Genomic DNA, 14,061 nt, shown 5'->3' on the forward strand with positions numbered 1-14,061 from the left:
GGAGTCCCGGCGGAAAATATCATCCTGTATGGAGAGAGCATTGGGACAGCACCGGCAGTTGACCTTGCCACGCGCTACAAATGTGCAGCAGTAATACTGCACGGGGCGCTCATGTCAGGTGTGCGGATGGGCTATCCTAACGCCCGGAGGGCCTACTGTTGGGATGCCTTCACCAAGTAAGACATTGCTGTGTTTTTATACTAAGCTGTAGGTTACTTGTGGGGTTTAGTATGTGCTGGGAGCAAGCAGTACCAGGGTCAGCCCACGTACTGGATAACTGAATTGGCCCCTAGGTGCGCTTTGGCAGGCAAACAACAGGGGTATATCTACTAAATGTCCATTTCCATCAATTTTCATCTGTTGGAGATCCATCTGGATGGATGTTGTGTTCTAAAACACACATTTACTAACACATAATCTTTTTATATTATTTTTTCAATGTTAGTAAATGTGTGTTTTATCCCCCGGAATGCAACATCCATTTAGATTGATTTCTCTCAATTTGAAATTAATAAATATCGAACTTTAGTAAATACACCCCCAGCTCTGTTGGCCCAATCAGTTTGTATGTGTATCCCAGTGGGATGTCTTCAGCATTCCAATGGACGGGGTGACCGACGCCGGAATGCCAACACCACTTGGTACACAGGCACTGGAATACCGACCACTGAAGGTAAGTATAGTGGAGAGCTTTAGTGTTAGGGCCCGCGGTGATTAGAGTTAGGCACGGGGGGGGTTTAGCCCTAGCTGCCAACCCCCCAAGGGTTATCCCTAGCCACCACCCCCAGGGAGTTAGCCCTAGCTGCCACCCCCGGGAGGTTAGGGTAGGGATGAGTAAAAACACTTACCCCCTCCACCGATTTTCAATGTCAGAATGCCGGTGACGATCATGTGACCACCGGTATCCCAACCACTGGGATAGCATACTGAACCCATCCCATCTTATACCGAATGCTAATCCAATTAGAGTACATGAGTCTTTTCTGATTGGAAAACTAACAGGATAATTCCCTACCAGAAACCTTTCTGGGGGGCTATGGCCCTGTGTCTCTTGTCAGTTTTGTAACACCCTGCATCTACTGCTGCCCCTCTTCATCTCGCATGCTCGCATTGGCGAGCAATGCTCTGCCTGTGTGAGCAATTGACCCCGGTGTCTGCGCACTCTCCTCACTACAGCCGCCCCAATGTCTTCTCATACAGGCAGCAAGTTGTCGGTTTGCGGGAGCCGGCGTAGCTGCAGAGGGAGTGTGTACAACATTGAGGCTACTTCTGCAGAACTTAAACACTGGATCCCCAGATAAGTTACCTCTGGCACCGGTTTTACTCCCAATATATCATAGCTGCTTATAAATGGGAAATACGGCACTATTCCTCTTTCATCCTATTTGTATTGTATAACAGAAACAAGTTGAAGTCTTGTGCATGACTTTGGCTTATTAGGTCAATAGATTGCACTGGGCTCATTACCAACAGTAGATTCATTGTCCAACATTGCTCTGCCAAAGTCCTGTATGTGACCTTCTACATGAGCAGCTCTGCATGTTACCTGATGCATTATTTCCATTCTATATGTTTAGTGTCCGTTTTACATGTGTGATAGCTCCATGCTGTTTCTGTTGTATAATCCCTTTGTATCATGTCCTTTGCAGCATCGACAAAATCTCCAAGGTCACCTGCCCGGTACTCATCATCCATGGGACTAAAGATGCGGTTGTGGACTTCTGCCATGGGCTGACAATGTATGAGCGCTGCCCAACTGCTGTAAAGCCTCTCTGGGTGGAAGGAGGAGGGCACACGGATTTACATAAGCACAGGCAATATCTAGTGAGACTCCAGAAATTCATCTCTCAGGAGCTGCCCAATATATGAATCCACCACCGCCCCTGTACAAGTACCATCTAATCCGGGGGACTGAGACCTCTCGATGGCACATTCCACCTAGGTGCATTATAGATCCATCAGATCCATCAGTCAAAGATATCGACCATGGACTGCAGGGAGCTAACATCCAGGATCTGACATATATATAATGCCTAATGCTCTCTTACAATACACCAATCTGAACTAACTCAAGGGTGTCTGTGTTATTTTTCCATAGCGTTGTCTCATTCAGGAACACAAGCTGTAAGCATGGGGGATATAGCTGCGAATATACAATGATAAATAGGCCCCATAGAAGGTTGCCAAATATCACATAATCTCAGGAGGAGAGGTGTGCTGAGCAACATTATCTGTCCAAGCCACAGGATCCCTCACTGTCCATAGCTGTGTTCTGATGTACGGGTGCAGAACCATTGTGCATAGGAACAGACAGCTCCAATAAAAGAATATGAACTACAGTTAGCTACAGTTGCTAAGGAAAATATCTAGACCTGCCATAGAATTACTGACAGAGATACCACTAGGACTAGTATAAATATGCATCTGTATAACTATATTCATGATTCATCTGCTGTGCTGCATTTATACAAGTGAGATGACGCACCATATTCATCCTACCAAATGTACATAGACTGGAGTAACAGCAGTTACTAAGCCCTGGAGCAGGCCTCCGCACCCCCACATCTGCCCCACCGTTAGTGCGTGATATCACACTGATGTGCATATTTATGTAACTGCTACCTAATAAGAGTTAGATGGAGGGGGCTGGTGCCAGGGTGATATACTGCTGATATATTAGTATCAGTAAGTGCGGTATCTCTCAGTAGAGGTTTGTAATAAGCGGCCGTGAAATAAATGATCTTCTATTGAGGGCAGAAATTATCACCTGCCTGGAGTATATGGAGATTAAATAAATTCAATAAGTAACTGGGGAGACAGACTCCTGATTAATACAGATACTGTATACTACTGTTATAGATCGGGGTGATAGTCCCCTCCCTGTGTCAGACTATCAGAGGAGAGGCTATTACATTTGGATGGGGGGAGGGATTCAGGGGAAATTTGAGAAAAAATTACTTCACAGAAAGGGTATTGGACAAGTGGACTAGCCTCCCATCAGAGGTGGTAGAGGCTAAGACAGTAGAGCAATTTAGATAGATAGATAGATAGATAGATAGATAGATAGATAGATAGATAGATAGATAGATAACTGTAGATATGAAGATAGATACTGTAGATATGAATATAGATAGAAACTGTAGATATGAAGATAGATAGATAGATAGATAGATAGATAGATAGATAGATAGATAGATAGATAGATAGATAGATAGATACATAGATACATAGATACATAGATAGATAGATACTGTAGATATGAAGATAGATAGATAGATAGATAGATAGATAGATAGATAGATAGATAGATAGATAGATAGATAGATAGATAGGATACTGTAGATATGAAGATAGATAGATAGATAGATAGATAGGATACTGTAGATATGAAGATAGATAGATAGATAGATAGATAGATAGATAGATAGATAGATAGATAGATAGAATACTGTAGTACTGTAGATATGAAGATAGATAGATAGATAGATAGATAGATAGATAGATAGATAGATAGATAGAAACTGTAAATATGAATATAGATAGAAACTGTAAATATGAAGATAGATAGATAGATAGATAGATAGATAATGTAGATATGAAGATAGATAGATAGATAGATAGATAGATAGATAGATAGATAGATAGATAGATAGATAGATAGATAGATACACAGATACTGTAGATATGAATATAGATAGAAATGGTAGATATGAAGAAAGATAGATAGATAGATAGATAGATAGATAGATAGAGACTGTAGATATGAAGATAGATAGATAGATAGATAGATAGATAGATAGATAGATAGATAGATAGATAGATAGATAGATAGATAGATACTGTAGATATGAAGATAGTAAGATAGATAGGATACTGTAGATATGAAGATAGATACTGTAGATATGAAGATAGATGATAGATAGATAGATAGATAGATAGATAGATAGATACTGTAGATATGAAGATAGATAGATAGATAGATAGATAGATAGATAGATAGATAGATAGATAGATGATAGATAGATAGATAACTGTAGATATGAAGATAGATAATGTAGATATGAATATAGATAGAAACTGTAGATATGAAGATAGATAGATAGATAGATAGATAACTGTAGATATGAAGATAGATACTGTAGATATGAATATAGATAAATACTGTAGATAGATACTGTAGACCGGGCCCTTATAATAATATTATGTATATAAAGGTTGAGTGCTATACATGGAATCTATTGTTAATAAGCCCTCTAGGATTGTTCTAAAAATTACAGTGGAACGATGTGAATTGCTGTAATATAACTGGTACTGACTCAGTTATGCTATAGCGTTATATGGAACGTGTAATCATTATGTGCCATGACTAAGGATGGGTGCGTAATATATGGAAGTAGGCGCTGGTGCGCTCCTCCGCTGATTACCTGCAATCAGGGAATGGTGGAGAAGTGAGGGGCGCAGGGAGCCATACACACTACATATTTGGCCATAATCACACAGGTGACATTTCATATACAGTATGTGTGTGCTACATTTATTCTATAGATAAACATTATGTACAAACGTTATAGTAATGACCAATACATCTCTAATCTAGTAATATACAGTAACAATGACAGCTGGGTGCTGAGGCTGCAGCCCTGGTCAGGGACAGGTAGTGTCTGTGATGTCACAATGCAGCCCTGGTCAGTGACAGGTAGTGTCTGTGATGTCACAATCGTGTCATAACCTCATATCCACTTGGATGTTACTCAGAGAGAATAGTTGCTTCCCAGACATCAGTGTGAGAAGTCGCGTCTTTATCAGAGCTGTTAAGCTTTTATTTATAATTATTACTATTAGATTAGAATAGCTATATTAAGTATTTTATATAGAACTATTATTATAAGATCACTGCCCAGTGTCCAGAGTGTTAGGACCGGGCCCAACACCCCTCTTTGAGGATGTACGGCCTCTCGTGGAGGAGGCTGTTTTCGATCTTTTGCTGCCCACCTAGGCTGAACTGCATTATTGCCAAACTGGCCTTTCACCCCCCGGAGCCTACGTACACGCTACGTGAGATTGAGGCAGCCCCAGCACAGGACCTGGCGCAGGATGAGCAGGTGGACCCCACAATCTGTCTACCTCCCGTATGTAATCTGCAGCTATCAGAAGGGGCTAACTGGCCACACTCCCAGCAGAAGCTGGACGCTGTAGAGATGTTCCGCTGTACCACCAAGCGGGGGAATAGCCTGGCCTGTATGTACGTCCGCTGCGTCCCTGGGAGCCGCTACACACTCCTCTACTCTCACGACTGTGCTGTTGACCTAGGCAAGATGTGCAGACACTACCTTGCCCTAGGCTCCAAGATCAAGTGCAATATATTCTCCTACGACTACTCCGGCTATGGGGTGAGCAGCGGAAAGCCAAGCGAGAAGAACGCATATGCAGACATCGAGGCAGCTTGGCTCGCCCTGAGGACCCGGTATGTATGATTGGGGTGTATGAGTCTTCCCCAGCCCCCACACAGCCTCTGCCTGACACCCTGCATGTGGTGTATGGGTGTCCTGTATGTATGTGGGGGATATGCTACAGTAAGGGCTACTATTTACTACGTAGGGTGAATGTATATGCTGTGTATTGTGCTCCTATTAGTTTATATACTCCTCTCCCCGCATGAACTGGTTATACAGTATAAATGTAATCGGTGTATTGGGACTTGCTTACATAAAGACAGTGGGTATATATTTCTGGCATTATAGGGTCTTAGCCAAAGGATGTAACTACTGCAGAAGCAGGGGGTGACACTTTCCTCTGCTCTCCTGCCTCATAGGACGCACTGCCATATGTACTGTGCTGTAAGAGTATGTTGCATTATTGGGCTCCCCATTCTATCTAGCAGCATAGAGGGGTTTCCTTCCAATGTGACTGGACGCTCCCCTCCCCTAGCTCCTTAGTGTTCCTAGCTGACTGGAACTAGGTAAATGTGCATAACCTATGTAGTCCTGTTCCACACATACACTGCCTATCACTCATATAAGTTATCCAGTCATTTACCTAGTTCAGATATCCAGCCTTTATATACAAGTTTCCCATAAGGAACCACAATAGAAGTGATGTAATTGGAGTTTGATCATTTTTCTGCTTTATCTCTACAGATATGGAGTCCCGGCGGAAAATATCATCCTGTATGGAGAGAGCATTGGGACAGCACCGGCAGTTGACCTTGCCACGCGCTACAAATGTGCAGCAGTAATACTGCACGGGGCGCTCATGTCAGGTGTGCGGATGGGCTATCCTAACGCCCGGAGGGCCTACTGTTGGGATGCCTTCACCAAGTAAGACATTGCTGTGTTTTTATATTAAGCTGTAGGTTACTTGTGGGGTTTAGTATGTGCTGGGAGCAAGCAGTACCAGGGTCAGCCCACGTACTGGATAACTGAATTGGCCCCTAGGTGCGCTTTGGCAGGCAAACAACAGGGGTATATCTACTAAATGTCCATTTCCATCAATTTTTATCTGTTGGAGATCCATCTGGACGGATGTTGTGTTCTAAAACACACATTTACTAACACATAATCTTTTTATATATTTTTTTCAATGTTAGTAAATGTGTGTTTTATCCCCCGGAATGCAACATCCATTTAGATTGATTTCTCTCAATTTGAAATTAATAAATATCGAACTTTAGTAAATACACCCCCAGCTCTGTTGGCCCAATCAGTTTGTATGTGTATCCCAGTGGGATGTCTTCAGCATTCCAATGGACGGGGTGCCGGCGGTCATGTGACCGACGCCGGAATGCCAACACCACTTGGTACACAGGCACTGGAATACCGACCACTGAAGGTAAGTATAGTGGAGAGCTTTAGTGTTAGGGCCCGCGGTGATTAGAGTTAGGCATGGGGGGGGTTTAGCCCTAGCTGCCAACCCCCCAAGGGTTATCCCTAGCCACCACCCCCAGGGAGTTAGCCCTAGCTGCCACACCCGGGAGGTTAGGGTAGGGATGAGTAAAAACACTTACCCCCTCCACCGATCTTCAATGTCAGAATGCCGGTGACGGTCATGTGACCACCGGTATCCCAACCACTGGGATAGCATACTGAACCCATCCCATCTTATACCGAATGCTAATCCAATTAGAGTACATGAGTCTTTTCTGATTGGAAAACTAACAGGATAATTCCCTACCAGAAACCTTTCTGGGGGGCTATGGCCCTGTGTCTCTTGTCAGTTTTGTAACACCCTGCATCTACTGCTGCCCCTCTTCATCTCGCATGCTCGCATTGGCGAGCAATGCTCTGCCTGTGTGAGCAATTGACCCCGGTGTCTGCGCACTCTCCTCACTACAGCCGCCTCAATGTCTTCTCATACAGGCAGCAAGTTGTCGGTTTGCGGGAGCCGGCGTAGCTGCAGTGGGAGTGTGTACAACATTGAGGCTACTTCTGCAGAACTTAAACACTGGATCCCCAGATAAGTTACCTCTGGCACCGGTTTTACTCCCAATATATCATAGCTGCTTATAAATGGGAAATACGGCACTATTCCTCTTTCATCCTATTTGTATTGTATAACAGAAACAAGTTGAAGTCTTGTGCATGACTTTGGCTTATTAGGTCAATAGATTGCACTGGGCTCATTACCAACAGTAGATTCATTGTCCAACATTGCTCTGCCAAAGTCCTGTATGTGACCTTCTACATGAGCAGCTCTGCATGTTACCTGATGCATTATTTCCATTCTATATGTTTAGTGGCCGTTTTACATGTGTGATAGCTCCATGCTGTTTCTGTTGTATAATCCCTTTGTATCATGTCCTTTGCAGCATCGACAAAATCTCCAAGGTCACCTGCCCGGTACTCATCATCCATGGGACTAAAGATGCGGTTGTGGACTTCTGCCATGGGCTGACAATGTATGAGCGCTGCCCAACTGCTGTAAAGCCTCTCTGGGTGGAAGGAGGAGGGCACACGGATTTACATAAGCACAGGCAATATCTAGTGAGACTCCAGAAATTCATCTCTCAGGAGCTGCCCAATATATGAATCCACCACCGCCCCTGTACAAGTACCATCTAATCCGGGGGACTGAGACCTCTCGATGGCACATTCCACCTAGGTGCATTATAGATCCATCAGATCCATCAGTCAAAGATATCGACCATGGACTGCAGGGAGCTAACATCCAGGATCTGACATATATATAATGCCTAATGCTCTCTTACAATACACCAATCTGAACTAACTCAAGGGTGTCTGTGTTATTTTTCCATAGCGTTGTCTCATTCAGGAACACAAGCTGTAAGCATGGGGGATATAGCTGCGAATATACAATGATAAATAGGCCCCATAGAAGGTTGCCAAATATCACATAATCTCAGGAGGAGAGGTGTGCTGAGCAACATTATCTGTCCAAGCCACAGGATCCCTCACTGTCCATAGCTGTGTTCTGATGTACGGGTGCAGAACCATTGTGCATAGGAACAGACAGCTCTAATAAAAGAATATGAACTACAGTTAGCTACAGTTGCTAAGGAAAATATCTAGACCTGCCATAGAATAACTGACAGAGATACCACTAGGACTAGTATAAATATGCATCTGTATAACTATATTCATCTGCTGTGCTGCATTTATACAAGTGAGATGACGCACCATATTCATCCTACCAAATGTACATAGACTGGAGTAACAGCAGTTACTAAGCCCTGGAGCAGGCCTCCGCACCCCCACATCTGCCCCACCGTTAGTGCGTGATATCACACTGATGTGCATATTTATGTAACTGCTACCTAATAAGAGTTAGATGGAGGGGGCTGGTGCCAGGGTGATATACTGCTGATATATTAGTATCAGTAAGTGCGGTATCTCTCAGTAGAGGTTTGTAATAAGCGGCCGTGAAATAAATGATCTTCTATTGAGGGCAGAAATTATCACCTGCCTGGAGTATATGGAGATTAAATAAATTCAATAAGTAACTGGGGAGACAGACTCCTGATTAATACAGATACTGTATACTACTGTTATAGATCGGGGTGATAGTCCCCTCCCTGTGTCAGACTATCAGAGGAGAGGCTATTACATTTGGATGGGGGGAGGGATTCAGGGGAAATTTGAGAAAAAATTACTTCACAGAAAGGGTATTGGACAAATGGACTAGCCTCCCATCAGAGGTGGTAGAGGCTAAGACAGTAGAGCAATTTAGATAGATAGATAGATAGATAGATAGATAGATAGATAGATAGATAGATAGATAGATAACTGTAGATATGAAGATAGATACTGTAGATATGAATATAGATAGAAATTGTAGATATGAAGATAGATAGATAGATAGATAGATAGATAGATAGATAGATAGATAGATAGATAGATAGATAGAAAGAAACTGTAAATATGAATATAGATAGAAACTGTAAATATGAAGATAGATAGATAGATAGATAGATAGATAGATAGATAGATAGATAGATAATGTAGATATGAAGATAGATAGATAGATAGATAGATAGATAGATAGATAGATAGATAGATAGATACTGTAGATATGAATATAGATAGAAATGGTAGATATGAAGAAAGATAGATAGATAGATAGATAGATACTGTAGATATGAAGATAGATAGATAGATAGATAGATAGATAGATAGATAGATAGATACTGCAGATATGAAGATAGTAAGATAGATAGGATACTGTAGATATGAAGATAGATAGATAGATAGATAGATAGATAGATAGATACTGTAGATATGAAGATAGATAGATAGATAGATAGATAGATAGATAGATAGATAGATAGATAGATAACTGTAGATATGAAGATAGATAATGTAGATATGAATATAGATAGAAACTGTAGATATGAAGATAGATAGATAGATAGATAGATAGATAGATAGATAACTGTAGATATGAAGATAGATACTGTAGATATGAATATAGATAAATACTGTAGATAGATACTGTAGACCGGGCCCTTATAATATTATTATGTATATAAAGGTTGAGTGCTATACATGGAATCTATTGTTAATAAGCCCTCTAGGATTGTTCTAAAAATTACAGTGGAACGATGTGAATTGCTGTAATATAACTGGTACTGACTCAGTTATGCTATAGCGTTATATGGAACGTGTAATCATTATGTGCCATGACTAAGGATGGGTGCGTAATATATGGAAGTAGGCGCCAGTGGCGTAACTACTGCCCCCGCAGCCCTCGCGGTGGCTTGGGGGCGAGGGGCTGCGGGGGCGCCACTGATTTAGCACAGATTGACATGCGGACGAGCGTCCGCATGTCAATCTGCTCCTACTAACCCTCCCTGCCGTGTTGGAGGGACACGGAGGGCACAGCGCGCGCCTCTCCTGTGTCCCTCCTGCATCATCTCCGGCGGCCGCGGGTCTAAAAGAAGAAGTGCCGGTTCGTGAGCCAATCAGAGCTCACGAACGGCACTTCGTTTATTAGACCCGCGGCCGCCGGAGATGATGCAGGAGGGACACAAGAGAGGCGCGCGCTGTGCCCTCCGTGTCCCTCCAACACAAACCAGCGGGGGAGCAGCGGCGGCGGGGGAGGGGGCATATATGGCACTGGGGGGAAATATCTGGCACTGGGGGCATATGTGGCACTGGGGGTTGGGGGAATCTGGCACTGGGAGCATATCTGGCACTGGGGGGGAATAGCTGGCACTGGGGGCATATGTGGCACTGGGGGGGGGGGATATCTGGCACTGGGGGCATATGTGGCACTGAGGGGGAATATCTGGCACTGGGGGCATATGTGGCACTGGGGGGGTATATGTGTACCTGGCACATAGGGGGGGGGGGCTATATTGTGCACTGGGGTCATGTGAGTACCTGGCACCGTGGGGTAATATCTGGCACTGGGGACATATGTGGCACTGGGAGCACAGCCCTAGCAACAAGCACTACCCCCTAGCAATGAGCATGACACCCAGTGCATGAAACCCCTGGCAACGAGCATGACACCCAGTGCATGAAACCCCTGGCAACGAGCATGACACCCAGTGCATGAAACACCTGGCAACGAGCATGACACCCAGTGCATGAAACACCTGGCAACGAGCATGACACCCAGTGCATGATACCCCTGGCAACGAGAATGACACCCTGAGCATGAAAACCCCTGGCAACGAGCAGGTAATTTAAAAGTAATTAGAAGCCTTACTGTAGGACTTAATGTGTAATGGGCATTACGGTGTGTGGCATAATGTATCACGGACATTGCGGTGTGTGTCATAATGTGTCACAGGCATTACGGTGTGTGGCATACTGTATCACGGGCATTGTGGTATAATGTCTCAGGGTCATTGCAGTGTGGCATAATGTATAACGGGCATTGCGGTGTGTAGCATAGGGTATAACGGGCATTGCGGTATGTGTCAGGCATTACGGTGTGTTGTATACTATATCACGGGCATTGTGGTATGTGGTATAATGTATCAGGGGCATTGCAGTGTGTAGCATAATGTATAACGGGCATTGCGATTCCTGTCATAATGTGTCAGGCATTACGGTGTGTTGTATACTATATCACGGGCATTGTGGTATGTGGTATAATGTATCAGGGGCATTGCAGTGTGTAGCATAATGTATAACGGGCATTGCGATTCCTGTCATAATGTGTCCGGGGCATTACGGTGTGTGGCATAATGTGTCGGGGGCATTATGGTGTGTGCATATTGTGTCATGTGCATTATTGTGTGTGGCATAATGTCTAAGGGCCATTGCAGTATGTGGCATAATGTATACTGGGCATTACTATAAGGAGGAAAAATTACAAATAATGTAAGGGGCATGAATCAGGATTATTTTTCTTTCCAGTGGTGGCTAACGTCTGGGCGTGCAGGTTAGAAAACTGGGGTATAACGTAGTCTTTTCCTGCAATGCCATGCCCCTTTATGTGAAGCCACGCCCATCCCAACGAAGCCACACACCCTATTTTGCGGCGCGCGACGAAGGCGCGCGCATATTTATAACTTTAATAGTGCCAGTTATGGGGGATGGGGGGGGCGCCGAAGAATTTTTTGGCTTGGGGGAGAAAAATTTCTAGTTACGCCACTGGTAGGCGCTGGTGCGCTCCTCCGCTGATTACCTGCAATCAGGGAATGGTGGAGAAGTGAGGGGCGCAGGGAGCCATACACACTACATATTTGGCCATAATCACACAGGTGACATTTCATATACAGTATGTGTGTGCTACATTTATTCTATAGATAAACATTATGTACAAACGTTATAGTAATGACCAATACATCTCTAATCTAGTAATATACAGTAACAATGACAGCTGGGTGCTGAGGCTGCAGCCCTGGTCAGGGACAGGTAGTGTCTGTGATGTCACAATGTAGCCCTGGTCAGTGACAGGTAGTGTCTGTGATGTCACAATCGTGTCATAACCTCATATCCACTTGGATGTTACTCAGAGAGAATAGTTGCTTCCCAGACATCAGTGTGAGAAGTCGCGTCTTTATCAGAGCTGTTAAGCTTTTATTTATAATTATTACTATTAGATTAGAATAGCTATATTAAGTATTTTATATAGAACTATTATTATAAGATCACTGCCCAGTGTCCAGAGTGTTAGGACCGGGCCCAACACCCCTCTTTGAGGATGTACGGCCTCTCGTGGAGGAGGCTGTTTTCGATCTTTTGCTGCCCACCTAGGCTGAACTGCATTATTGCCAAACTGGCCTTTCACCCCCCGGAGCCTACGTACACGCTACGTGAGATTGAGGCAGCCCCAGCACAGGACCTGGCGCAGGATGAGCAGGTGGACCCCACAATCTGTCTACCTCCCGTATGTAATCTGCAGCTATCAGAAGGGGCTAACTGGCCACACTCCCAGCAGAAGCTGGACGCTGTAGAGATGTTCCGCTGTACCACCAAGCGGGGGAATAGCCTGGCCTGTATGTACGTCCGCTGCGTCCCTGGGAGCCGCTACACACTCCTCTACTCTCACGACTGTGCTGTTGACCTAGGCAAGATGTGCAGACGCTACCTTGCCCTAGGCTCCAAGATCAAGTGCAATATATTCTCCTACGACTACTCCGGCTATGGGGTGAGCAGCGGAAAGCCAAGCGAGAAGAACGCATATGCAGACATCGAGGCAGCTTGGCTCGCCCTGAGGACCGGTATGTATGATTGGGGTGTATGAGTCTTCCCCAGCCCCCACACAGCCTCTGCCTGACACCCTGCATGTGGTGTATGGGTGTCCTGTATGTATGTGGGGGATATGCTACAGTAAGGGCTACTATTTACTACGTAGGGTGAATGTATATGCTGTGTATTGTGCTCCTATTAGTTTATATACTCCTCTCCCCACATGAACTGGTTATACAGTATAAATGTAATCGGTGTATTGGGACTTGCTTACATAAAGACAGTGGGTATATATTTCTGGCATTATAGGGTCTTAGCCAAAGGATGTAACTACTGCAGAAGCAGGGGGTGACACTTTCCTCTGCTCTCCTGCCTCATAGGACGCACTGCCATATGTACTGTGCTGTAAGAGTATGTTGCATTATTGGGCTCCCCATTCTATCTAGCAGCAAAGAGGGGTTTCCTTCCAATGTGACTGGACGCTCCCCTCCCGTAGCTCCTTAGTGTTCCTAGCTGACTGGAACTAGGTAAATGTGCATAACCTATGTAGTCCTGTTCCACACATACACTGCCTATCACTCATATAAGTTATCCAGTCATTTACCTAGTTCAGATATCCAGCCTTTATATACAAGTTTCCCATAAGGAACCACAATAGAAGTGATGTAATTGGAGTTTGATCATTTTTCTGCTTTATCTCTACAGATATGGAGTCCCGGCGGAAAATATCATCCTGTATGGAGAGAGCATTGGGACAGCACCGGCAGTTGACCTTGCCACGCGCTACAAATGTGCAGCAGTAATACTGCACGGGGCGCTCATGTCAGGTGTGCGGATGGGCTATCCTAACGCCCGGAGGGCCTACTGTTGGGATGCCTTCACCAAGTAAGACATTGCTGTGTTTTTATATTAAGCTGTAGGTTACTTGTGGGGTTTAGTATGTGCTGGGAGCAAGCAGTAC

The 14,061-nt window shown here is 44.3% G+C and overlaps 2 protein-coding genes across 3 annotated transcripts in view; one reads left to right on the forward strand and one right to left on the reverse strand.

Annotated features, from left to right (window-relative positions):
• Positions 1-14,061, reverse strand: part of VWA3A (von Willebrand factor A domain containing 3A) — a 772,281-nt gene that overhangs the window by 273,238 nt on the left and 484,982 nt on the right. The gene's annotated exons all lie outside the window — the stretch shown is intronic.
• Positions 4,944-8,024, forward strand: LOC134943678 (alpha/beta hydrolase domain-containing protein 17C-like). Its single transcript, XM_063932390.1, has 3 exons — positions 4,944-5,464; positions 6,138-6,317; positions 7,805-8,024. Exons 1-3 carry the CDS (start codon positions 4,944-4,946, stop codon positions 8,022-8,024), a joined length of 921 nt encoding a protein of 306 aa, XP_063788460.1.

This window comes from Pseudophryne corroboree, chromosome 7 (genome assembly GCF_028390025.1).
Source record: "Pseudophryne corroboree isolate aPseCor3 chromosome 7, aPseCor3.hap2, whole genome shotgun sequence".
Classification (NCBI taxonomy): Eukaryota; Metazoa; Chordata; class Amphibia; order Anura; family Myobatrachidae; genus Pseudophryne; species Pseudophryne corroboree.

Coding starts and splice junctions, on each gene's coding strand:
- LOC134943678 (XM_063932390.1), top strand. CDS start 4,944: ATGTACGGCCTCTCGTGGAGGAGGCTGTTTTCGATCTTTTGCTGCCCA. Junction 5,465..6,137: donor TGGCTCGCCCTGAGGACCCG/GTATGTATGATT, acceptor TTATCTCTACAG/ATATGGAGTCCCGGCGGAAA. Junction 6,318..7,804: donor TGTTGGGATGCCTTCACCAA/GTAAGACATTGC, acceptor TGTCCTTTGCAG/CATCGACAAAATCTCCAAGG.